Source organism: Acanthisitta chloris, unplaced genomic scaffold (assembly GCF_000695815.1).
Source record: "Acanthisitta chloris isolate BGI_N310 unplaced genomic scaffold, ASM69581v1 scaffold3363, whole genome shotgun sequence".
Lineage (NCBI taxonomy): Eukaryota > Metazoa > Chordata > Aves > Passeriformes > Acanthisittidae > Acanthisitta > Acanthisitta chloris.
In genome coordinates this window covers 9,758-34,937 of record NW_008666483.1, presented here as the reverse complement: position 1 = coordinate 34,937, position 25,180 = coordinate 9,758, and the positions used below count along the sequence as shown (strand labels likewise).

Genomic DNA, 25,180 nt, shown 5'->3' with positions numbered 1-25,180 from the left:
TAAGAAACAGCTAAGATAACACTAGTATTGACATCAGCCTATAGTACCTGCACGTGTAATCCTGTATGGAAAGGTGTGCAATCCAAACACACACTGTACACCAGAACACAATTCTGTACCAGATTCACTCACTCAATTGACTCTCTTGAAACAACTTAGATAAACACAGTTCCCTATTTAAAGTTCTGTTTTCCACATAATACTGGTCTTTAATGGAACCCCCAAAAACTTTAAAGCACTTCCATCTCCATCTCATCTATAATTATTTTGTCAAAAATCAAAGCATTACAGTAGAGCAGTAAGTTACTCAAAACCCATTCTTGATTTCTAAAAATGCTTAAAACAATTTTTCTTTTTTAGTTTTTTTTTTTTCCCAAAAATGAGAACAGGGCAGTTTCTCCTTAATGCTCTTTGAGTTTGGTGCTAATATTATCCACATAACTTCAGGAATCAGACAAGAACACAAGTTATGATGTACTTTGATGTGATGTTCTATGAAAGAGTAAGACTTCAGCACTGTAGGATTCAAGTATTTCTGTTCTAACTCTAAGAAGGAGAGAGAGATCTCTTACTGTCCTGGATTTAATTTGCCAACTCCTTCACAAAGCATTTTTCTATGGCTTTTCTGTGATTACTGCCCTCTGGAAACACCTTGAATAACTTTAGGTTGCCTCTTCATATATTTACAAAACTCAGAACAGAGCCAAGGGCATCAGATCAATGATCCCTTTTTTCAGGCCAATCTGTACTTCATAATACAAGTTATCATTTAAAAATAAGGGGGAGAAGAGGAGAGAGAGAAGGTGTTCCTGTTGGCCCTCAGGGGGTCCTATGAAAAACAGAAGGTTTGTGCAAATCAGTACAGTGCTGGTGGAATTTCCAGAGACCCTGAAATAACAGCTCTGAAATGTATAAAGTCTTGTGTTTCATTAGAGTAACCAGTGAGGGCAGTCTGAAAAAAAAATAAAAGAATGCAATAAGACAAATAGAAAATCCTATACACAGATAGAAGGAACAAACTACAAAAATATAGAACAGGGAACTGCTGGCTAGACATCAATTCTGCTGTCAAGGATCTCAAGCTATTATGGATTTCTTTTTATTCAGCCTTCACTAGCACTGATCATTAATTCTTCTATTTTGCATAGCAATTCACTGTCACTGACTGCCACACTTTTGCTAATATTATCTAAAGATATAAGATGACCTTGTTCTTATAGTTCAAAAGGAAGTGGAAAATTAGCACAACTAAATTTGAGTAGGTATTTTCCAAGGGTAAATACTTAAGCCAAGGAGAAAAAAAGGATTACAAAAGCAACAAAAAAAGAAGTGTACTTGAAACAGCTTAACTATATGAAGAACTGACTACAAAGTTGTCTCAACGTTGCTAATGATTTGCTGACTGTGGAATACCAGCCACACAGAAGAATGAAATATTTTCAGTTCAACCAGATCTGGGCTTAAACACTAATTTTTCAACAAGGCAGCAGACACAATGTAAGCAGACTCATGATGTTGCTCCCCCAAACTCAAGCCAAACTCACACCACCCCCAAATCACTGCGAGGCAAACAATACATCAGCTCTAAAACACCCAGTGTAGACCCTCTGCTCTGCACAGAACTCCAAGACATCCCTATCACTGGAAGCTGATAAGAACAATCTAGCAAAGCATCAGTCAGAAAAGATGGGTTTTGCTGGGGAATGGAAAGATAATTTCACCCTCCTGTTTTCTCAATATATTCTGAAACAAAAACCATCTATATCAGAGCTATTTAAACCAATTAGAACAGCACAACCTTACAAAGAAGCAGCGACGTTACACAATGCATTATACTTCACGATCAGAGGTCATGAAGCAAAACCAGTATCACCAGTGAGCCAGGGGCTCAATGGAAGAATACCAAGGTGAAATTGCATACCCTACTCTCCAGTCAGCACACCAGTCAGAGGGAACTAAACCCAGACAGTATTACAACATTTTAAACAGCGAAGACAGATGGAGTTCATTGCTCAAGAATGAGGTGGAAAAGCAAAAAGATACAGAAGACCAAAAGCAATGACTTGTTTTTATGGACAAGGTGCCTCCCACACTCACCAGAAGGCTACCAGATATCATGGGTGGAAAACAACCAGTGAGAACTAAACCAAGACAAGCAGAAATGCTGAGAGATGGAGAGTCAGTTAAATAGCAAGATCTGTCACCACCTATGACCAACGCTAGAAATAGTGACAATGCTAGAAGACGTTTGCCAAGAGCAGAAGTAACTAAACTTTAGAACCTGCAAGACCAAAATATTATTAATCATCAGATTTTTTCACAGCATAGGAAAAATCCATTGCTTTCTAATTAAGGTGTTAATAACTACCACAGAATGCTGCTGTTTCAAACTACAATTCTTTATCTCCGCATTCTTTTGAGACTTATGAAAACACATCAGGGTCCATGCAGAAGGTTTTCAGCCTAATTTTCAAAATAATCAGCAAATTAAACAACCACCTGAACTTCTGTAATCACAGAATCATCAAGGTTCAAGGAGACCTCTAAGACCATCGAGTCCAACCATTAACCTGTCACTGCTAGAACCCCTAAACCCTAAACCAGATCCTCCAGTGTCAGATCCAGACACCTCTTAAATACTTCTAGGGATGGTGACTCCACCGCCTCCCTGGGCAATCTATTCCAGTGCCTGAACACCCTAACAGGAAAAAGTGTTTCCTAACATCTAATCTCAGTATCCTGTGTCTGAGCTTATGACCATTCCCTCTACTCCTCTCCCTGCAGCCATGGCAGGAGAGACATCCCACACCTCTTACAACCCTGTCAAGGAGTTGCAGAGAGCCATGAGGTCACCCCTGAGGTTCTTCTCAAGGTTAAACAAACCCAATTCCCTCAGCCCTTCCTCATGAAACATGTTTTCTAGACTGTTGTCTGTAATGACAGAACATTAAAGACCTAAGCAGCAACTGCACCTCACGGCAACTCATGAAAGGCAGTATGAGCTGGAGAGAAAACAGGACTTGTTGGCATCCAACTCCAATAAAGTGAATGCTGTCTGACCTCTCCAGAAACAGCACAACATTTGCTTTCTTCAAAACCCTCATCTTTCCACTCTAAGAATTACATTTTTAACATTAATAATCAGACTACCCGAATAATCTTGACCAAAATTTAGAGAGTAAACATGACTTAAAACAAAACACCAAACAGTTTATCTTACTCAAAAGAGAAAGAGGTGCCAAAGGCTGCCCAAATAACCACCTCACTATTGTTGTCAATATTACCCTGGAAAGCACTTAACACTTCATAGTGACAGGTTGGCTGTATAAATCAAAGAACAGGAAAGAGAAAATTAGGAGCTGTGCCAAACTGCCTTAAGCCTACTAGGAGAAATGAAGCCCCAAGGCACAGAAAACAGTTGACTAAAAAATAAAGCAGCCTACTTTTGCTACGACATACCACTTCTATAACAGTTTTAATTTTTGATTAAATAAATTTAAGTTATCAGCACAGACTGGAGTGGCTAAACTAGCTGTAAAAGAGCAAAATCCACAACACCCTCCAGCACCCAATAAATGCTGATGTGGTCCTGATGACCACAATTCAGCCTCATGCCTGGATGTTCAGCCAGAGGCACAATGCTGAAATGATGCTTACTCAAGTTGCCTTGCATGTTGATTTACAAAATACAAATGTATTATTTGTCACAGAAGGCTCTGTCATTTCCTAATGCACAGAATAGGTTTCATTTGGATACAACATTTAGCTTCCTCTTCTAGAGAAGAAAAGGCAAACTGAAAAACTGTGACACTCCTAGCAATTTATGGTGCTTAAGAAACAAATTATTATGTTTCATTCCAAATGTGATACTTTCCACTAATCAAACCTAAGAGTTAGCAAAACCAGTTACCGTGGTAGTGCTAGGTTAATGGTTGGGCTTGGAGATCTTGAAGGTGTCTTCCCATCTTGATGATTCTATGATTCTAACCTAATAGTCTGTGGGATGAAATTTCTAGCAATCAAATGCAAACTAGAAGCAAAGAACCTTAGAAGGACAAAGAATCTTAGTAAGGTTGGGGATCAGGTTGATGACAGCCTTATGGTACCTTCTAAAGTGGAAACTTCCAGAGTAGCATAAGTTTGTGGAAATATTTTCAATGCTTTTGTAGCATCACACTTATTTCTAACATACTGAGCTTCCACCACTCATCTCAAGTGCTCATTCTAAGAAGGGGCCTTGAAATAAAGATACTGCAGGTTTGAATGACAGACATGTTCCTGACACTTGAGCCTGTAACTTGAATGGTATGACTGTTAATGACTTCACATGAATGAGGGAAAAACATTAAACAATGTGTAACACTGCATGTAAAAAAAAACAAACCAGAAATAACCTCAAAGAGATTTTCACACCACTAGGTATCCAGATCATGACCCTGTCAGGGCAGCCTGGTAGGAAAAAACATCGTTTGCAAAATCTGTGAGGGTTCGACACAAAGTAACATCGTTTGCAAAATCTGTGAGGGTTCAACACGAAGTGGAACGGACATAATTCTGTGCTCAGTGTAGGTGCTAACATTTCAGATTTGATAGGTTATTATATATTCTGGCCTGAAAAGTCAACACCTAAGACCCTGAGAGCAGGCAAAGGAATGTGGTGACTGTTCATAGCTGACTTTATATTAAGCTATAATGAGATAAATTAGACAGCAGGCACCAGTCAGAGAGGCTGTGTCAGTCAGCAGTTTCCTGACTCTCAGCCAAATCATTACATTCCTTGAAGTCAGAAACAGATTGTGCCCAAAAGGCAACTCTGACTACCTTTGCTAACAAAGGTTCCAGATGACTTCAGCTACTACTCCATAACCACAGAGATGAGTGAGATATATGGTCAATCATATTTGTTTGAGTGATTTTTACATTTCATTTTATGTGCACAGCCTTCCTATCTGGAAGCAATTGTACTGAGTAATCAATCTAAGAATGAAAGGACAAGATGTGTCACACTGCATTAGAAAGGTGAGACAGGGTCTTCATGCTAGTGATTGCTACTGAATATTTGCTAGTTCTATGGAAAAGGCAAGGAGGTACAGACAGCAGTCTTGCATAGACACACCAGTCCATCTGCCAGAGCAGTGACAAGAAGAAAGGTGAACCCCAATGAGACACATGACACAGCAAATTTTTTCAAGTAAGGCTCAGCCATAAAAAAACTACATCTTTTAATGCTGAGCTCAGAGCTCAAGACTGAAACAAGATTTTACTCTGAACTTTAACACAGCTAATGTTCACTTTCAAATTCTATAAAGCAAAATTTACAAGTCGCCTTGGAGGTCCTTAGTGTGACCTCAAATATGAAGGTACAGAACTGTCAGCATTCCTTTGACATCATAATGCCATCACAAGGGCATTTTCTTGATTTCTAAATCTTCCTTGAAGTGGGAAAGGATCTCAGAAAATATTTTTTTTTCAAATGCACACAAAAATAGACTAGAAACAGTCCTTGTAGCTTGCTTGAGTCTTGGGATTAAGTAGTGCTCTACTTAGAAAAAGAAAACCAAATTCAGCCAGCCAGTGGTTGTCCTCTACATATCTTCACTTTTATAGCCTAACAGCTGGCCCTGGTTACAGAGTGCCACCTACACAAATAATTGCTATCCCTGCACTTTATGACTTATTTGCAGATCATACTGCTTTACAAGGAACAATTTTCAAACAGCTGTTGAAGAATCATCACAAAGCATGATCTCAAGTTTCCTGTGTTCTAGTAGTTCTTAAGCCACTGAAACAACTCATCTACCAAAAAATAGTAAGAAAATCATTGAAGATAGAGGTTTGGGGGTTTTTTATTGAATGAAAATTTCAACACAAACTTCATGGATAGAATATATACACTGATTGGCAATTACTACTGTGCTGAAAAGTAAGGGACTATCAGCACCCCTAAAAACTACAGATTATAGAAGAACTCTTGGTTTAAAAACAAACCTCAGACATTCTGCCTTTTCGTGCTTCTTACAGGCTGATTAAAATGAGACAAGACAGACAAAGCACAATTTCTTAGCATTGTTATTAAAAACAGGTATTAGGTGTGCGAGAAAAGCAGATCCAAGAGTTGAATGACTTCCTTTTTTTCAAGCCTGGCTTTTCGGAATAAAAAGCTCATTACATTAAGTCGACCTATACAGAAATGTTCTTCCAAACTGAGAAACCATTTACACCTATGGCCAAAGGAGGTGATTCTCTCCATCTACTCTGCTCTCCTGAGACCTTCCTGGAATACTGCACAGAGTTCTGGTGCCCTCAGTGCAAGAAGGACATGGAACTGTTGGAGAAAGTCCAGAAGAAGCCACAAAGTTGCTAAGAGGATTGGAGCACCTCCCCTATGAGGACAGGCTGAGGGAGTTGGGGCTGTTCAGCCTGGAGAAGAGAAGGTTGTGTGGAGAACTCAGAGCACCTTCCAGGATCTGAAGGGGCTACAGGGAAGCTGCAGAGAGACTCTTTGTTAGGAGCTGAAATGACAGGACAAGCGATAATGGATTCAAATTGAAGGAGGGGAAATTCAGGTTAGATATTAGGAAAAAGCTTTTTCCTGTGAGGTTAGTGAGATACCAGAACAGGTTGGCCAGGAAGGTTGTGGCTGCCCCAACCCTGGCAGGTAGGATAAACCCATGAGCAACCTGGTCTGGTGGGAGGTGTCCCTGTGCATGGCAGGTGGGGTTGGGACAGCATGATCTCTAAGGTCCATTCCAACCCCTAAGATTCTATGATTCTATGCCTGTGTGTTTAGCAGTGTGTGAACTAACAAAATAGTGTTAAGCTTCTTCAGGAGCTTCTAGATTTGACAGACAGAAGCACTTGGGGCCAGGAGCAGAGACTGATTCGAATGACTGCTCTTTGTGCCTCCTCTTCTTATCCTCTGGGAGGCTTCAGCATGAGCACAGTGGCAATAGCACGCACCAGTAAGCTCAGCAGGACAGCACCAGCACAAACTCCAGCCAGCAAAGCTGCAGCACTCATGCTGTGGCAGACACAGTGTGATAGAAACCAGGCAACACTGAGCCCTGCAGGAAACCCAGCCCTGTCACTTCTGCAGCTCAAGTAGCTGCTGGGTTTGGGATTTCTTTGTGGGGTTTCCTCCCCACCATCCATTAAATGATTTGGAAGAAAGTGATTTTGTGCCTACTTAATGAGAGAGCCTTAATGGTTCAGATGCCATCTGACTGCATTTCTTGCAGAACTTGTAGGTCCTTATGTCACCATATGGATGTGAGAAGAACTCAGCACCAAAGGAAATAAAAAGGGAAAAGTTCTATCAGCTCCAGACTGGCTTGCTCTAAAAAGAGATCTCATTAAGTTTAATGATCTATTGAAACAGATTCAAAAGTTATCATTAATAGATCAAGCCTCACACCAACTCAAAGATGCAACAAGCTTTCTCTCAGTACAAAACTGAAGGAGTTGACAGAAAAGAGGAAAAGCTACTGATGGAAAGGACAGCGACCAGCTCTCAGCACCAGGATGAAGCCTAGCATCTCTGGGCTCTCACTGTGGCTCTTTCATAATTTCTTAAGTTCCATCCTCAAAAACAGCCCTCAGATGCCATTCAATTGGCTTTCTTATGAAGGAAGACAGCATGGTTATGTTTTCACAAATAGAAAAACTTTCCTATCATCTGTGGGGTTTCAACAGTCCTTGGACAACAACAAAGCTGTATACTTCCGATTCGAAAAAAGAAGGCCACAACTGAAAAAAAAAGGAGAAAAATGTATCAAAAATACCAGGATTATTTTCTTTACATGAAAGGGGAGCAGATAAGCTCCATGGTCAAGAATAATGAGACCCAAGCTTTGTATTGTCTGGATATAAAACTCTTGGTAATTTTAATAAAATTACAAAGAAAATATGAGCTTGAAAAGCCAGTCTCATGCCAAGTTAGAAGCTTTGATAATAAGATAAAGATAAAACACCACAGGGGTGATCCACATATGCCTGTACTTTCCCAAAACGGATACAGCTTTTATGAGCTAGGTAATGGGGAATAAGCTTTGTGATATGTTAATTTGTTAGGGCTAGAAAGTCCTTTTACTAAACAAAAGGAAGTGCTACTTTGACACTTAGAACCAAACATGTTTTGTGAGATAAGCTGCTTTGACATGAAAATGTATGTCATGCAAGGGTATAGACACACAAAACTAAAAGCCAATGATATAATTTCATGGTACATTTAGAAAAATGAAGATTAAGTTACATCAAACATAGTATCATCTGCAAAGTTTTCATGTGGTGTTGCATATACATAGCAGTGAGCATTTAAATTAACTGGTTTTAGGTCAAAATGGATATCAAACTGTAGTTTTTTCAGCTGTTCTCTCAAAGGAGACTTGCATAAAGAGCTACTCCTCTTACTGATTGTAACCAAGAAATAATATTTAAGGACAGCTTGAATTTTCTCCCATGCAAATGACTTGCAATGGTAAACTTGTGTGTGATGGTTATTAAGAGACAAACATAACAAATTAACTTTTAGTAAACAGTTACATGAAATTAATATAATGGCAACAGAAATTCAGCCTGACCTCAGGAATGTTCCTTGGCAAAAGTCTTCTAAATGGTCCAAAGACAAAAGAGAAGCCATACTGCTTTCAGAGATGGAATTCTGGATTACTTCAGGAGGAACATAAGCAAATAATGACAGAATAGAAAGTACTAAAAATTACTATCAAAAAAATTACTCTGGCTATGAGCATTTCCTCTTCTTTATTATGCTCCAGGTGCTCAAAAAACTACTACTTAGTGCTCTTCCATGTTTTCTAACAAGTCTCTTAACTCTGATACAGAAGCTAGGAATTCATAATATTTGTAAACATTCAGCCATGGATCCAGGGAAGTTTACTAAACTTACAGCTAACTTTACCATCAGTGGCAGATTACTAACATCCACTATGAGGGACAGCCCTGCTGGAGTAGGGAGGTTGAACCAGATGACCCATTGTGGTCCCTTCCAACCTAACTGATTCTGTGATAACAGTTCTGAGAACTGCTGCTCATGTACATTTTTTTGGCTACTGCAAAAGATATGCTATCACTGGAAAGAGACTTGCCTGGAATCTGAAAGTTATCTTAAGCTCTTGCTGAGATTGTTCCTTGCTAGGAAGAACAGCCAATATTTACAAAACGTTTGTTTTATGCTGCCAGTCTATTGCTGCCTCCCTCTGAGTGCCTTTTCCTGCAAGCCACAGTCCATTCATGCACTCCTCCCACACTAAATATGTTTGTACTACTGCTAGTTCTTCCCATCAAGCCAGACTGGTAATTATTTTTTCCTATTTCATTTCCTCAGTTTTCCATGCTTTATTTCACATGCTACTGTCTATAAGATAGACCTCCTGTGAACCCTCTTCCAATTATTTTTAGCACCTTCTATATATAGTAATGATGAAGTCATCTTCTGAAACTGATTCCCCTATTAGTAGGCAGTCTAGATTAACACATTCTCCACTTAAAATCAACTATGAAATGCAATTTAATACTGAAAGTATCTGTCAGTGCTTTCAATGAAGATCTTAAAAGCCTTTACAATGGGATACAAACACAGAAATATTGATGTCTTTGAAATAAATTCAGTCAAAAAAAATAGGTTAGTTCTGGCTTTTTTTTTAAACTTAAATATCTACATACCTGGATAAGTATTTTTATGTTTTCAGCATCTGTATTTTTTGGAAGAATGCCAATTTAAGTCATATGTCAAGATATTTCACTTTCAATTTGATTGCTTAGAGTAAGGAGTAGAGTCCTCATCCTAAAATTCCACTTGCAAATTCCTTCACTCAGCTAACTTTTACAGTTTTGTTTTGTTCTCTAATGAACTTAACATTAGTAAGTAAAGGTTTAATGATGACTTCTACATAATGAAAGAAAGTACCATGACTTTTTGCTGTTCTTACAGGTAGCATCCACAAACCTAATCTCCACAAACTTAGGGCTTTGATAAACATTGCTGAGTAATACAAAATACTAATATATAAGCATCAATATAATATACAATATTCAATACCAATATTAGTCCATAGTAATATAAGATGCTGAAACACACAATACTTTTGTTGCCTTTCTGCACAGTCCATGCCTAGGTGCAGCACAGCATTAACATGCTAAATTTAGAGGCCTGGAGAACTTCTGCAACATGACATAAATACACTCCTGAGACACTCAGTTTTGTCACCAAATACCCAAGGTTTTCCCTGTATTAATGCATATTTTAAAGCTGTTTCCCAACATATTTTGTCTCTTTATAATAAACAACTAAAGTAATAAATAAAATAGCACACTAAAAAAATAGCTCATGCTCTAAACCAAGCTGTTTAGGCAAAGTTTTTGTTACAAAATCCCCATAATGTAATCTATTTGGCATTTTAAACAATAAACTTACAGCATGACTACTCTCTGTTCACATGAGTATTCAGTGTTTGTTAAATGGTTTATGCAATTGTTACTACATTAGCCTATATCAATTGTTCAAGACTATTTTATGAACAGTGCAAAACTCAGTGGATTAAACTAGCTGAAGTAGTAAAAAGTAGTTAACCAGTAAGTGTGTAACCAGATATCCAGTTCCTCCAAGGGAAAGGCTCATCAAAATGCCACAGTACCATAACATCTTTTAAGTGGCAAAAATTTCCCAAGCAACATACAAATACATGTTAGCGCAATTCTATTTTGTAATGGTGCTATTTTGTTGGCTGTGTATGTAAAATATCAGCTGTACATGGTTCAGAAATCAGCTCTGTAAAATAAGTTAAAAACATAAGCACAGACTAAGACAAGTAGCAAAAACAAATTCTATTTAAAATCAAGGAAAAATCTCCAACTGATTTGAATGATGCTAGTATTTTATCCTACAGATTTTGTCTTGGTGCTTACACACGCTTAACTATTATTTAAAAATATATTCAATTTTCCTATTTCTTTCACTTTGGAAAATCACATCAGCCATTTCACCACTGACTTCAGTTTCTGGGCAGCTTAGTTTTCTCACTCACTAACAAGCTGTTTACTCATGTTTCAGCACATTATGCTAATTTTTACATTTCAAAAAAAGCTTCCCACTAAATTTTCTAAAAATTAAGTATTAAATCTACTTATATCAGCCTCAAGTTCTGCCAAACCACATGTTGACATCAAAGTTGTCTTCCTCCATCTAACAGTGCCTTCATGAAAACTGTGCAGGGAAAACAGGAGCCTTGTGCTGGGGGTCTCAGAGCACCTTTGGTTCTGTTTCAGATAAGTTAGAAAAGCTGCAGCTGGGAGTCCTGTGCCTGAAGAAGAGCAGCAGCTTATATGGAACAGCCAAGCTTTGGCTTTGATAGGGAAGAGAGAATCCTCTGGGAGCAATGAAGCACACACAATTAGACTGATGTGCTGAGCTAGTGACAGGTAAAACTAAGTTTCCAACAGCAGAGCATTCATGCTTGATACTTGGAGCCAAACCTCTGCAAAGTCCAATATTTGGCATTCCACAAAGCAGCAAGAAGCTGATGCTTCATGCCCTCTTTTGCTTTAGGAAAGCAAAGCAAGTATATATCTATTTTCACACCTGCACACTGCACTTTTCTGATGGTGAAGGTCATCTGGTAACTAGGGGAATGGCTGCACAGCACATGCAAACAAGCTCCACTTGCCCTCTGAGCCAAGCAACAGTATTAGTCAAATACTGAGTGAGAGCTAATTGTGGCGTGCAGACAGTGCAGCCTTGTCTTGAAAGCAGCTCTGCTGGAGTCAGCACAGTATGGCAGAGAATGATCTCAAAACTCGCACCTGAGTGCCACACAAGTCTGCAAAAAAATGACATGCTGAAGTACTTTTCACAGTCAGTATTATAATGTGAACTGTGAAGAGTTCAGATCTCAATATAAATTACATATTCAGACTGCTCAGGGAATCACTCTCATCACAGACTGAATTTGGGTCTAGAAATGTGAGCGAAGTATTGCTTGGCTCATCACATTTTTGGATACCAATAGAGCATATAGGTGCTTTTTGGGCTTTTGTTTGGGTTATTTTGTTATTGTTTGTTTGTTTGTTTGTTTTTTCCTAAGGGAGTTGGGATTGTTTAGCCTGGAGAAGAGGAGGGTCAGGGGAGACCTTCTCACCCTCTGCAACTCCCTGACAGGAGGTTGGAGTCAGGTGGGGGTTGGTCTCTTCTCCCAGGCAACCAGCAGCAGGACAAGAGGGCACAGACTCAAGCTGTGCCAGGGGAGGGTTAGGTTGGATCTTAGGAAGAGATTTTTTATAGAGAGAGTGCTCAGGCATTGGAATGTGCTGCCCAGGGAGGTGGTGGATTCACCATCCCTGGAGGTTTTCAAGCTGAGACTGGATGTGGCACTTAGTGCCATGGTCTAGTAACCACAGTAGGGTTGGACTTGATGATCTTTGAGGTCTCTTCCAACCTGGTTGATTCTATGATTTATTTTTAAATGTAACACTACAGTTCTTACTACTCTTGAAAGCAATGAGCAAGAAGTAAACAGAACAGTGTCTGCAGTACCTGCTACTGACAAATAGACACTGGTATGAAACAAAATCTACACACACTTGCTTAGTTTTACTCTAAAATAACGTGATGTGCAGTGTTGCATATGCTCTTCCATTTGTGTACCTGAAGGAGTGAATAAGTGTGTGCAGTCTGCAGGAATTCAAAAATCCTTTTGGAGCTGCTTTGCATTATGAGCTACAAAATACACTCCTTGTTGAACTGTATTTCAATGTCATTTCACAACTTTACATTTGTCTTAGCTTACATAAAGGAAAAAAAATCTAAATGTTCACATAAATAATGTCAGGCTTTTAAAGGGTATTGGAAATTTGGTCATGGGAATTAAGACTATGTAATTTTTTCTTAAAAGAGTAATGACCATTAAGGAGATTCCTGTTTAATACAGGAAACTAAATGAATGATTTCTCTGGAAAACAAAAGTCTGTTATTTAGATAGATGCTTAATTTTGGAAACCAATTTAACATACCTGAAATTGAGGTCACTTTAAAACCTAATTGAGATTACTTGCAACACAAGGACTATTTCTTTCTTCTATACCATAATTCATTAAGTTACACAAGATTAAAATGTAAGGCACGTCTATACCATAATTCATTAAGTTACACATAAGATTAAAATGTAAGGCACATTCCATTTACTTATTATGAGATTCTACTACCAACGAACCTGTTACAAAATCAGAAGCTTTTCAACTTCAAAAAAGAGTATATTAGGTAAGGGATAGTTTATACTTGATTTTAATGCAAGAAATCCATCAGGGAAAATGAAGACTTAATACAAAATTAGGAGTAAATTGAAGAATTTTCTCCAATTACTTCTATTTGTTCAATCGAAGTGAGAGAATAACAGAATGGCTGAGGTTGGAATTATCTCTGGAGCTCACTATTTTCAAAGTTTGAGTGAAAAGTAATCTTTCATACATCTTCAGAAACTGACACATGGAATTGTAGGTCAGAGAGCAAACAACTACCAGTGCAACTCTTGGGGATAAGAAAAATATAAATATGACTGGAGATGAGGTCAAAGGATTTCGGAAAATATCAAAAAGACATCCAGGTAACTGGAAAATGGCATAAACATAGCACTGGCTTACTAATGATACATCACTTGGTCCAACACTTCATTAATTGAGAAAATGAATAAATAGCAGTTGTCTCACATCTGGACTTCATTTAAAACATTGCAATTTTCCACATGAGGACTTGTTAAATTCGTGAAGATGAGCATTAATAGAAGAATTAAAAGTTGGCAAGGAATTGCCTGAAGGGTAAATGAAAGGAAAGGCAGTGTTTAAAAGGCATAGCATCATCTGGAAAAGAAGTTACAAGTGCAGTTCTTTGATGCTCATTTTTAAAATTGCTTTTGGAAAAAAAAAAAAAAAAAAAAAAAAGAGGACAACTGTAGCAAAGAAAAAGTGATCATAAAACCAGCCCTGAATAAAGCCAAAAAGTAGAAAACAAGGGTTCATTTTAAACACCCAGGAAACTAGACTTTAGAGTAGTCTCCAAGAAAGAAGTTGGGAGAAATTTTCCCACATTCATTTGTTAATGAGTTCTGCTCAGCTCAAGACATGATATTGCTGACAGCAAAGGTCCCTCCTAGATTCTGTGAAAGTTTAAACAGATTTTGGTTTCCTTTACTCTTCTGTACTTCTTTTTCAAAAAGGCTGGTGGCAGACACAGAGGAGCTTCCTGACAGTTTGTTGAATTGATAAATTAGTCAAGTTCCCCTTGTTCCTGATCCCACAAGCATTTACAGGTTCAACCACCAAAGCATATTGGCAGACATTTGTGGTGGGATTAAGACAGGGCAACAGAAACAGTGTAGATGAACTCAAGCGGAAAAGAAGCAAAATGAAAGAAATCATTACCTTGCTGCCAGTGACAAAGGCTGCTAAAGAAAACTTACAGAAGCCTGAGAGACAACAGAGCTCCACTTAGAAGAGACTGGGGAAAACTAAAAGCCTGTAGCTACATCAAGCATTTAGAGATACACAAACAGCACACTGGAAAAAAATTTCCTACTTAATGAAACAACAGGATAATCTGTTAACTGCCATTCTCAAATAGGCACAAAAAGAACTGAATTTCAGTAATAAGGTAATAACCTTTTGGCTCTAATGAGTATATTACTAGATGGATCTAATAAGGAATACATACAGGAAGAGGTGCTGCCCAACTCATGACCTCTTCTCTTCATCATAGAAAACCCATATTGCACAACTTGTACTTTTCTGATTTCAGGTCTACTTTGATTTGAAATGAATGTTTTCCACTCTTGAAGAAAGGATTCAGCACCTTCAAACTCCATGGTACTACCCTTTGGCCTCTTACTGTATTTTTCATTACCTGAATTTTCTCAGGTACTTATCACAACAAGGAAGAAGACGAATCTTAGATTTTCAGTAGGACTGATGAATACTGAATTATTCTTAGAACTGAAATAAAAAGAATGTTTATTTCTCACTATGACAGTTTGCAATGCAGTTGGATTGTATTTAACTCACAGAGGCTCTGGATGCTACAGTTCATATATACATTTATATATATACACCTTTTAATGCAGAGAGCTGGAAACAGTCACAGCTATAAAGCAAACAAAACAAGTCTACACAGTAAATGTCTTGTGACTTACTACATAGGCAAATAAATCTACCATATATAGAAATAAGAAAACACATGTACTATTATATAATATGCAAACTACTACTTAAAATGTCATTTTCTTCAAACAGTTCTTCTGCTTCACATCATGGCCTGGTGTTCTTCTAGTGATTTACTCAGCATTTAAAATTATTTTCTCTGGGAAACACCACTTAATCTAATATGCTAGATGACATTAATATTCTTAATTTTATTTGGGAGAAGTTCCTTCCTTTTCCCAAGATGAATAAAATGTATAATTTTTCATCATGTATGCTGTATAAATCAGATCTTAAGACAATTCTGATTACATTTCCTTTTCTCTAGTTATTTTCTCTCTACAGGAAATGTCTTCCTGTTTTGTTAGGATGAAGGGATAATGCACCTCTGTCTTAGTGTAAAAATAGACAGGTATTTCCAAAATGAAATTCAGAAAAATCTTGTTGGTAAACTATCACAAGAGTTCAAAGAAGAAAGAGCCATGTGCTCTCAGAACAGCAGTGTAATCAAAGAGGGACCGAACTCTTCCAGCATTTTCCTAGTTATCCTGAGAGGTGATAGGTGGAAAAGCTGCTAAAATGGCCTCAGGTGGCTCCAGTCCTCAACCTGAAAGGATCATACACTAGAAACCGAGTGCCTGAATTGAGGAATGTACTACATACTAAGTTTTAATCAAAAAAACCCTGATAAAACCCCACAACAGTTGTTGGGCAAACCTCTGTAGTGGCCATCTGCTTTTTCTTCCTGTTTTTAAATAATGGGCTTGTTACTGCATCATTACCATCTCAGACTCATCAACAAAACCTGACACACTGTGAAAAGTGTGTAGCTGTCATGTAGCTTTACTAGACTTTGTCCCCAATGAAAAGCACATGTCCTAAATACTTAAACAATAAGTGGTAACTCCCATGTCACTCCAATCATAAGAATCAATTTTCCTCTAATTAAGAGCCACCAGTGATAAGCCAGATAAACAAACCATCCCAAAGGAATGTTCTTAAAGAGTGAAAAAACCCAAAGTATTTCTACTACCTTGCCAACCACTTTAAACATAAGCTATACAGTGCTGGAGAAAACAACTAATTTCAATTCCTTGTAGAACCATTAAGGCTGGAAGAGACCTCTAAGATCACTGAGTCCAACCATGCATCTGCCACTGCTGGAACCCCTAAACCAGATCCTCCAGTGTCAGACCCCGACACCTCAAACACTTCCAGGGGGGGTGAATGCATCACCTTCCTGAGCAATTTATTCCAGTGCCTGAACACTCTAACAGGGAAAACATTTTTCCTAACATCTAATCTAAATCTCCCATGTCTCAGCTTATGACCATTCCCTCTAGTCCTCTCCCTGCAATCATGGCAGGAGAGACATCCCCCACCTCTCTCCAACCCCTGTCAGGGAGTTGTAGAGAGCCATGAGGTCCCCCCTGAGCTGCCTTTACTCAAGGCTAAACAAACCCAATTCCCTCAGCCCTTCCTCACATCACATGTTTTCCAGACATTTTCTGAGCCTTGCTGCCCTTGGCTGGACTCACTCCAGTGCCTCAATGTCCTTTTTAAACTGAGGGGCCCAAAACTAAACACAGCACTGAGGTGTGACCTCCCCAGTGCTGAGTCCAGGGGGATGATCACTGCCCTAGTCCTGCTGGGCACACTAGTCTTGATCCAGGCTTATATCAAGAACTTGTAGAGTTCAATAAGCAGATAAAACCTAAATTTCTTTCATTGAAAGAAACAGATATGATATGATGAAGCTTTAAAGTAGCACCAACTGTGCAGCTTTCCAGCAACAAGGAGGCTCTGAAAATGGAGATGAAACCTGCCTGAGAAAGGTAACTTCAGTTTGTATTTCCAAGTTCTCACTATTTTATAGGCAGATTAAACTTGCTTCTTCTTAAAAAGTACAGAGAAGCCGAGCAAATGGACCAAAAAAAAAAAAAAAAAAAAGGAAAAAACCTGTCTGTAAAGGGGAAAAGGAGACTATTCACATAAAACTCATGCCCCATCCAACCCCTGCCTGGTAAGTAGTGATGATGCCATGTGATTTTTCTCAAGACAAATTTTCGATTAAAAATGCATAGACCTGGATGAAGATTACTGGTATAATAGTGGCATAAATGAATATGAAATAATTGTACATTTCTGTAGCATTCAAATACAGTCAGTATGCTATGCTACTGTACCTCATTTTGAAGCTCATCGCCACTTTTGGTCGAAGCAAGGATCTCGTACAAAGTACAGCAGAGGTCTTCTGTGGTTGGTCCTCCAGGGTTACCTGCCTGAGATTCCTTCAGATACTTTCCAACTTCACACCATAAGAAAGAATCATCCACTTTTTCCAAAGCCTTGAGATCAGATTTCTCATCACAGTAATTCTGTAAGTGATTCAGTTGGTTGTTCAGGAATTTGTTATAATCTAAGCTTATCATCTTCTGCGTATCAGCCTCACCATTCACAGGCAGCTCCTCAGAGTGATCCAAATCATGCATGTCAAACGAAAACACTATATTTTTACCAAAGAACACTCTGTTGTCACCATTTTGCTCTTCAGCCATCTGTATGAGGGCTGTAAGCTGTTCTCCAGTGAAGTGAGAAGCAATCCGAGACATGGCATTACAAGCTGCAGTAGCAGATGATGATGGAAAGGGCCCAAACATCTGCTTGATCACCTTTGTCTCATCATGGCCAACACATTCTTTCCCATGAAATGTCTTAAAGAGAAAAACAGCTCCACTTTCGATTGCTTCTTGTCCATTTTCAGCTCCAACTGTTAACAAAACCAAAACCAAATGTAACTTCATACACTTCAGACCAACGAAATGTAGCCTCATACACTTCAGACTAATCCTTTTCCATTACCTATAACATAACTGTAGTCAATTTCTTGCTGCAAGTCTCACCAATAGAGATATCAAAATACCATCACAACCAGTAATTGCTGCAAGGTACTGCATTATAAAAGGTATAGCATAATAAAGTATTTGTCTTCACTATCCTTCTATGTATTAAGAATTACCAATGCTTTCTTATTTTTCCAAGCTAGAGAAAACAAACTTGCCAGAGGTCTTAAACTCAAAACAGTGTATTTATGAGCCTTTAACGATAACAAATTTCCACTTTGTCTCACAGTTTATTCACTGCCTAATCTGAATATTCATAACAGACAAAATATACAGAACTCAGCTGGGAATGACTGAATTCTTGTAGCAACTCCCAGGAGAATCACTACAGAATGTGTGTTAGTTAGAAAAATTGTTCACAAACTTAAAGCAAATAAATGCATGAATTTTGATTTCTATCTACAAAATACCATATTATGTAAATAAAAATATATTATTAGATAAAAACATGAATTTACTTCTTACACAAATATGCACAAAGGTACTCAAAGAAAACACAAGCAAAACCACCATACGATGAACCAATATGTCACTACTAAGCAAAATTCTAAGCCACCAAGCAAAAACTAAACAAACCCTACTGCAGTGTTTGTTTATTTTACATGAAGACAACATGCAGAATTTTTTGCTTCTGATTTGATTCAACTTAGGTTAGGTAACCCCAGGAAAAGAAAGGATTTTCTTTCCCACAATGTAACAGCATAAGCAGATGGAAAAGGCTGAGTAACTGGAAATATAATGTATAAACAGAGGTGCCTAAAATTCAGTATTTCTCTGCAATTTTCCTGCAGTGTGCTTTGAAAAGCTGAGAAGTTCACAGAAAGGATTGAAGGTGAGATTTACAAGATAATTAGATACCTACATATGGAAGATACATGACATGACATGAAAATATACACATATACAATATATATGTAAATATATCTCAAAGGAACACCATGGTTCAGCCTCTCCCTTAGCATTAGCTATATAGGAATCACAAGGAAAAATCAAACATCTAAAAACTTGTAGTCCTAAGTTTGGCTGCATGAAGCTCACTCTTATATTCCTAACATACAAATACACATTAAAGACATTTGTGCTGGACCAGAAGTACACATTACTAAACTAAAAGAGCAACCAAAGGATTTGAGAAAAAGCTCTTAGGTATACTATTTGCTGATTCTCCTTTATTATCAACATTTCCTATTTGTGGAAGCATCTCTTGAGAAAATACTACCCCTCCCATCTCAATATAATGAGCCAACCAAGATGGCAAGAGATGCATTGCTTGAAGCAACTTTTTCTTTTCTGGTTTTTAAGCCAATCAGATCATTTAATTAAGAGATAATTTCCCCATTGTGCTGGTTTTGGCTGGGGCAGAGTTAACTTTCTTTACAGTGGCTAGTATGGGGCTATGTTTTGCATTTGTGCTGAACACAGGCTTGATAAGGCAGAAATGTTTTTGTCATTGCTGAGCAGAACTGACACAGAGTCAAGGACTCTTCTGCTTTCCTCACTGCCACACTGGGAAGGGAGTTAGGGGTGCATGGGAGACTGGGAGGAGACACAGCTGGGACAGGTGACCCAATCTGACCAAAGGGATATTCCATACCATAGAACATCATGCTCAGTATATAAATTGGGAGAAAAAAGGGGGGACATAGGGAGTGATGGCATTTGTCTTCCCAAGTAACTGTTGTGCATGATGGGCCCTGCTCTCCTGGAGATGGCTGAATTATGCCCATGGGAAGCAGTGAATTAAATCCTTGTTTTGCTTTGCTTGTGTGTGCAGGTTTTGCTTTCTCTATTAAACTGTCTTTATCTCAACACATGAGTTTTTCTAGTTTTTACTCTTCTGATTCTCTCCCCCATCCCCTTGGTGAGGCAGTGAGTAAGTGGCTGTGTGGGCCTTGACTGGTGCCTGGGGTTAAACCACAACACCCATAAAGTAAATCAATAATACAGTACCTGTTGCCTAGGGTGAGATTTCATTTCCTGAAAATTAAAGTAAAAAGGCATACAAGCAAAAAGGCATACAAGCAACTCCATTTCTCAAATATACATTTGTGAGGATGGTGGTTGGAACATTACTATCAGTTCAGTTTGTACCTCAGTCACTGCAATCTGTTCTGATTTGTGTCTGCGTAACAATATACATGTTTATTCAGAAGTGTCAAAGCTGATGGCTTCTTTTAAACTTGTTCTAACCAAATAATCACACATTTGTTTTCATTTGTTTTGTCTTCTCCCCTCCATCAAACAAAAATGTACCACTATCATTTAAGTCTTTCAATTTGCACTACCTACCCATCACACTGGGTCTGCTGTTAAAGGCGAGGCTGGGGGACAGAAATAGAAAGTTTTTGCAGTTATCTTTGGCAAAAAGTTAAAATTTAAAAATAAATTGAAAATAAAATCACACAGCTAATACTCATTTCTGTCATTAGTACAGAAAACATAAATCTGCCAAATTATTTTCATAGATAACATTTACAGCTAAGAATGGCAAATCCTTATTTTGCATATAACCTTTTTTTCCATCACAGAATCAAAAAATAAGTTTGGTTGGAAGGGACCACAATGGTTTAGCTGGTCCAATCTCCCTACTCCAGCAGGGCCACCCTAGAGCACATAGCTCAGGATTGTGGCCAGATGATTCTGGAATACCTCTAGTGAGGGAGAATCCACAGCCTCTCTGGGCAATCTGTTCAGTACTCAGTGACTGCACAGGAAAGATGATCTTCCCTGTATTTAGGTGAAACTTCCTGGGCATCAGGTGTTGCTGTTACCTCTTGTTTACTGGTTTCCACAAGTGAGAAGAGTCTGATCCATCCTCTTGGCACTTCCCATTCATGGAATTGGATCCATTAATGAGATCCCTCTCAGTCATCTCTTCTCGAGTCTGAACAGCCCCAACTCCCTCAGCCTTTCCTCATCACTGAGATGCTCCAGTCCCTTCAGCATCTTTGTTGCCCTCCTCTGGACCTGCTCCAGGAGCTCCATGTCCCCCTTGTGCTCAGGAGCCCAGAACTGGACACAGCACTCCAGGTGTGGCCCCATGGGGGCTGAGTAGAGAGTAGAGAGACCTCCCTGACCTGCTGACAATACCTCTCTTAATGCATCCCAGGATTCCATTAGCCTTCTTAGCCACAAGGACACACTGTGACTCATGAACAGCTTGTTGTTCCCCAGGACCCCCAGGCCCTTCTCTGCAGAGCTGCTCTCCAGCAGGTCAGTGCCCAACCTGTGCTGGTGCTTGGGGTTCTTCCTCCCCAGGTGCAGGAGGAATTATATTTTACATATCGTCAAATTAAATTTCTCCTACTTGTTATCCTACCCATAGCATTACTTTTCCATATTGCAATTTTATAATCATGTATTTGCTAGCCAACATTTTAGTCCAGTGTCTCTTGTGATTAAACTACACACAGTGGAGATTTAAATACATATCTATTATCAATACAGACTGCACCTTTTCTTTTTAACTTTAGCCACTGACACTGCAAACTCACTCCCCATCTTCCATTACTTTTTCCTCAAACCTTGTGTGTTCCAAGTGCCAGCTGAAATCAGTGCACTGAAGCAGAGGTACTTGGGTTGGGGCAGAGATGTGGCCTGTCTCAGAAAGACAGACAGCCACATGCTTAAATTCCAGCTCAAAGAGGTTAAAAGTCTACTAACAGCGCTAGCTCTACTATTTGTATTAGAAAAAATAGGATTGAAATAAAAAATTAGGACCAAAATTGTAAAAAAAATTAAAAGTATGTCACTAAGATGGAAAGAATGAACCACAAAGCAAAGTTTACAACGCTTCTATCACCAAATGAGTTGAAAACATTTTTGAGTGGTTTGAGAAATACTCAAAATTATAGTTCTGGTGACTCACTAAAGCAATAGCCATTACAACCATCACTAGCTTTAACAGACATCTGCAACTGTACAGCAGAACTGATTCCTACATGCTGAACATGAGGAACTAGTCTAGCCTTTTTTGAAAGTCAGTGTTTATTTATTTGTTTCTTTCTCAATTTACTAGGCATTTCTAAAAAAACCAAACAGCTGAGAAACAGAAATATAAGTGTGGCAAGTTACATTTGGATTGTGATAAAAAAACCTCTGGTCTATAATGCCAAAAAAAGGAAAATATATTTATATATATTAAATCTCTCAGTCTTTTTACTTAGGCTTCTACTCAAGACATTCGAAACCCAGTTCGAAAAGTAGAAAATATACCCATGAGATTGAAATGAGAAATTCTTAACTTTGTGATAGCTTGAGCAATGTGCTCAGTTTATGAGCTCATGAAGTTAAATTCTGCTAAAAGCAAAAGCTGAACTAGGTTTAGTCTGTCAAAAACTAAGTCTCCAATCAAAACTAAGTTTTCACACACTCTTTGCCATAATGCATTACAGTTTTAAAAGGTTAACTCCTATTTATTTCTCTCCTCAATACCAAACACATAGAGCAGAAAACACTTCTTACATCTTTATCTGCCCATATAGCAGTCCTAATTTTCATTATATCAATTATGTGGAATTAAAGCAGACAAGACCAAGACTGTCCTTTTCTCAGAGTAAGAATCTGTTGGTTTTGCTTGGTAACTGTCAATCTCAAACCATAAAAAGCAAGAATATCCACAGAACAATGGAATCATATCTTAAAACAGAAGACCAAATTCTGCACATGCATATTAGATTAACTGGAGTTTCAGAGAGATTTCAGGGCAATATTAGTGTCAAGGCAGAATGCAAATTGTACTGGTATGCAAAGTATGCAGGCAGAAAGCAGCTTGAACCACTCCCATCCCCAAATAAAATGGTGTATTATTAGACTACTAGAGAATGAAAACCTACCTATTTGTTTTGCAGCTTGTAATATAGCTTTTAAATCCCCATTTACAGTTTGGTGTTCTTTTTTGTCCAAATTGTCATCAACAAACTTTATTATCTTCTTCCAAGTAAGGTCAGACTTCAGCAACTGTTCATGTAGTTTAGCTCTTTTGGTCTGAAAATGCAAAATATTGGGGGAGTTTTGTTTATTTCAAGTAAATAAAGGTTCCTGTAAAATTAAACACCAGATAAAACCACTTCCAATTACATTCAGTCAACATGTAGTAAAGATTGCAGTTTTCCTGTTACCTGTTCTTTAGCCTCTGTCCTGGGTATAAGGAAGAAAGATACACAAATGCACACACACACTCACTACTTTACTCTTTCCAAAGCAGAATTCTCTATAAAGCAAACTCTCACAACTTCAAGAGATTTACAGCTCCCAAGATTCCAAATTCATTTCACATTACAGGTTCCCACAAGGCATCTACTGCTTTAAAGCATTTCTTGGGAAGCAAAAAAAGCACCTAAATTCAGTGAATTTAATATTAAAAAGGAAATGTCTGGCTAACCAGCTCTACATAAGCTTGGAGCTAAAAGCTTACCAGCCCTGCCAACTTCCTGAAGGATGAATTAACAGGGCTGGACTAACACAGCCAAGCAACCCTGTCCATGTAGCACATCATGATTTTAAGGGTCCAGTATAAATCACAAAGCTACAGCAAATTTGACCTCGAGTGAGGGAACTATGGAGGAATGTACAGGAAACTATACACACTCTGCCCAGTCTTGCTTGCCTACTCTTAGAAAATAGCAATGCAAATGAAGAAAGCAAACAATTCTTACTCTAATTATGCTTTGCAAAAGAAAAAAAGCTTTACCGTTAAGTCAGCTAATTCTTCACTGTAATCCTCATGTTTAGTGACATTTGAAAAGGAGCGTAAAGCGCCTGTAAGACGAGGCAAGGCCATCTGTTACTCCTTCAGTGATCCATGGGATGAGAAACCAAATCCCAGTTCAAGCACCTAGATGGGAACAAAACAAATAACATGGCTTTATTAATGCTATCAATACAAACTCGCATCACAAACTTGAAAGACCTTTTCAAGCAAGCAGAACTTGGCTGGAACTTCAATTAAACCAGTTTTTAAAAAAAAATAAAAAAATCTCCAAATGCTGATAATCAAGATTCAATAGAAGGGAGGTGAAAGGCACAGAGCACAGGCTGGATGCATGGTAACACGCAGAGGTCACTCAGCAGGTGGTTCTTCTCTCTCCTCCCTAAATAAAAGTTCCCAGCCAAGAGGCAAAGTGGCAATTATTCCTTTAGCACCACTAACACGAGTATTACAGTGAAATCTATGTAACTGAACTTGAGTTCCCAATAGCAGTAAGTGATTACAACCTACGGGAAGATTTCTGCGCCAGCCCACGCTGGGAGCTTTCAGGTCATTAACAGCCTCCGGCGCTGATGCAGAGGCATCTTTCTTGACAAGTGCTTAGCCATTTTTAACCAGCAAAACAGGCAAAGAAAATTATGACAGGAAGGAAAAATTGTCATAGGCATAAGCACTGAACTACTATAAGAGAAAAAGGGAATAAAAAGACTACCAGAAAACTGAAAAAACTCTGCCTCGGGATGTTTTCATCTCACAACTGGTAGTGCACACACACACAGAGCAGAGATCTCTTCAGGAGTAAAGCTGTTTCTGCACAGTCTTATTTCCTCTGTGAAACAGGCTCCTATCTCTCCACAAAACACAGCTGTTCTCCATCTAAAACTGTGCTTGTTCCAAGCCTTTTGCTGAAATCATTCTCAAAGTTATTTAATTTCAAAAGGTGCCCACAGCTGAATTGTTTAATGAACCCTAACGCACAGCTACAGTTTCTGATGGTAGCAGATAAGATACAGATTTAGATTATTTTTGAAACAATTAATGATACCATTACAAACCTAATGATCTGCATCATTCTTAGCACGCCTCAAGACCAACAGCCAGCCAGAACTTAAAGAACAGAGTTAATAAAATGACTTCCCTCCCCCCAGACAGAGTGTACAGAACTCTCTGCTTTCATTCAATTATCCTTAATGTTTTTCTTCATTTAATGATTGCATTTGTATTTTAGCTATTAGCTTTGCAGTACAGCACAAAAGCAAATCCAGATGCAGCATTCCAGACACAGAGAAATGTCACTGACTTGTCAGGTCTGTTTGTTTTCCCACCTCGCATTAAGATGCTTTTTGAGAAGAGCTATCACAGCAGCTGA

At 38.5% G+C, this 25,180-nt stretch overlaps 1 protein-coding gene across 1 annotated transcript in view; it reads right to left on the bottom strand.

Annotated features, from left to right (window-relative positions):
- LOC103799782 (activating signal cointegrator 1 complex subunit 3-like) overlaps positions 1-23,937 on the bottom strand; it is a gene marked incomplete at its 3' end in the record, with an annotated part of 53,228 nt that extends 29,291 nt beyond the window's left edge. Inside the window, exons 1-3 of the mRNA XM_009072130.1 lie at positions 23,794-23,937; positions 22,937-23,087; positions 17,385-17,968 (exon numbers count right to left, since the gene is read on the bottom strand). Coding sequence (XP_009070378.1) covers positions 17,385-17,968; positions 22,937-23,087; positions 23,794-23,883 — 825 coding nt within the window. The remainder of the gene's footprint in view (positions 1-17,384; positions 17,969-22,936; positions 23,088-23,793) is intronic.
- Positions 23,938-25,180: the final 1,243 nt, after the last annotated feature.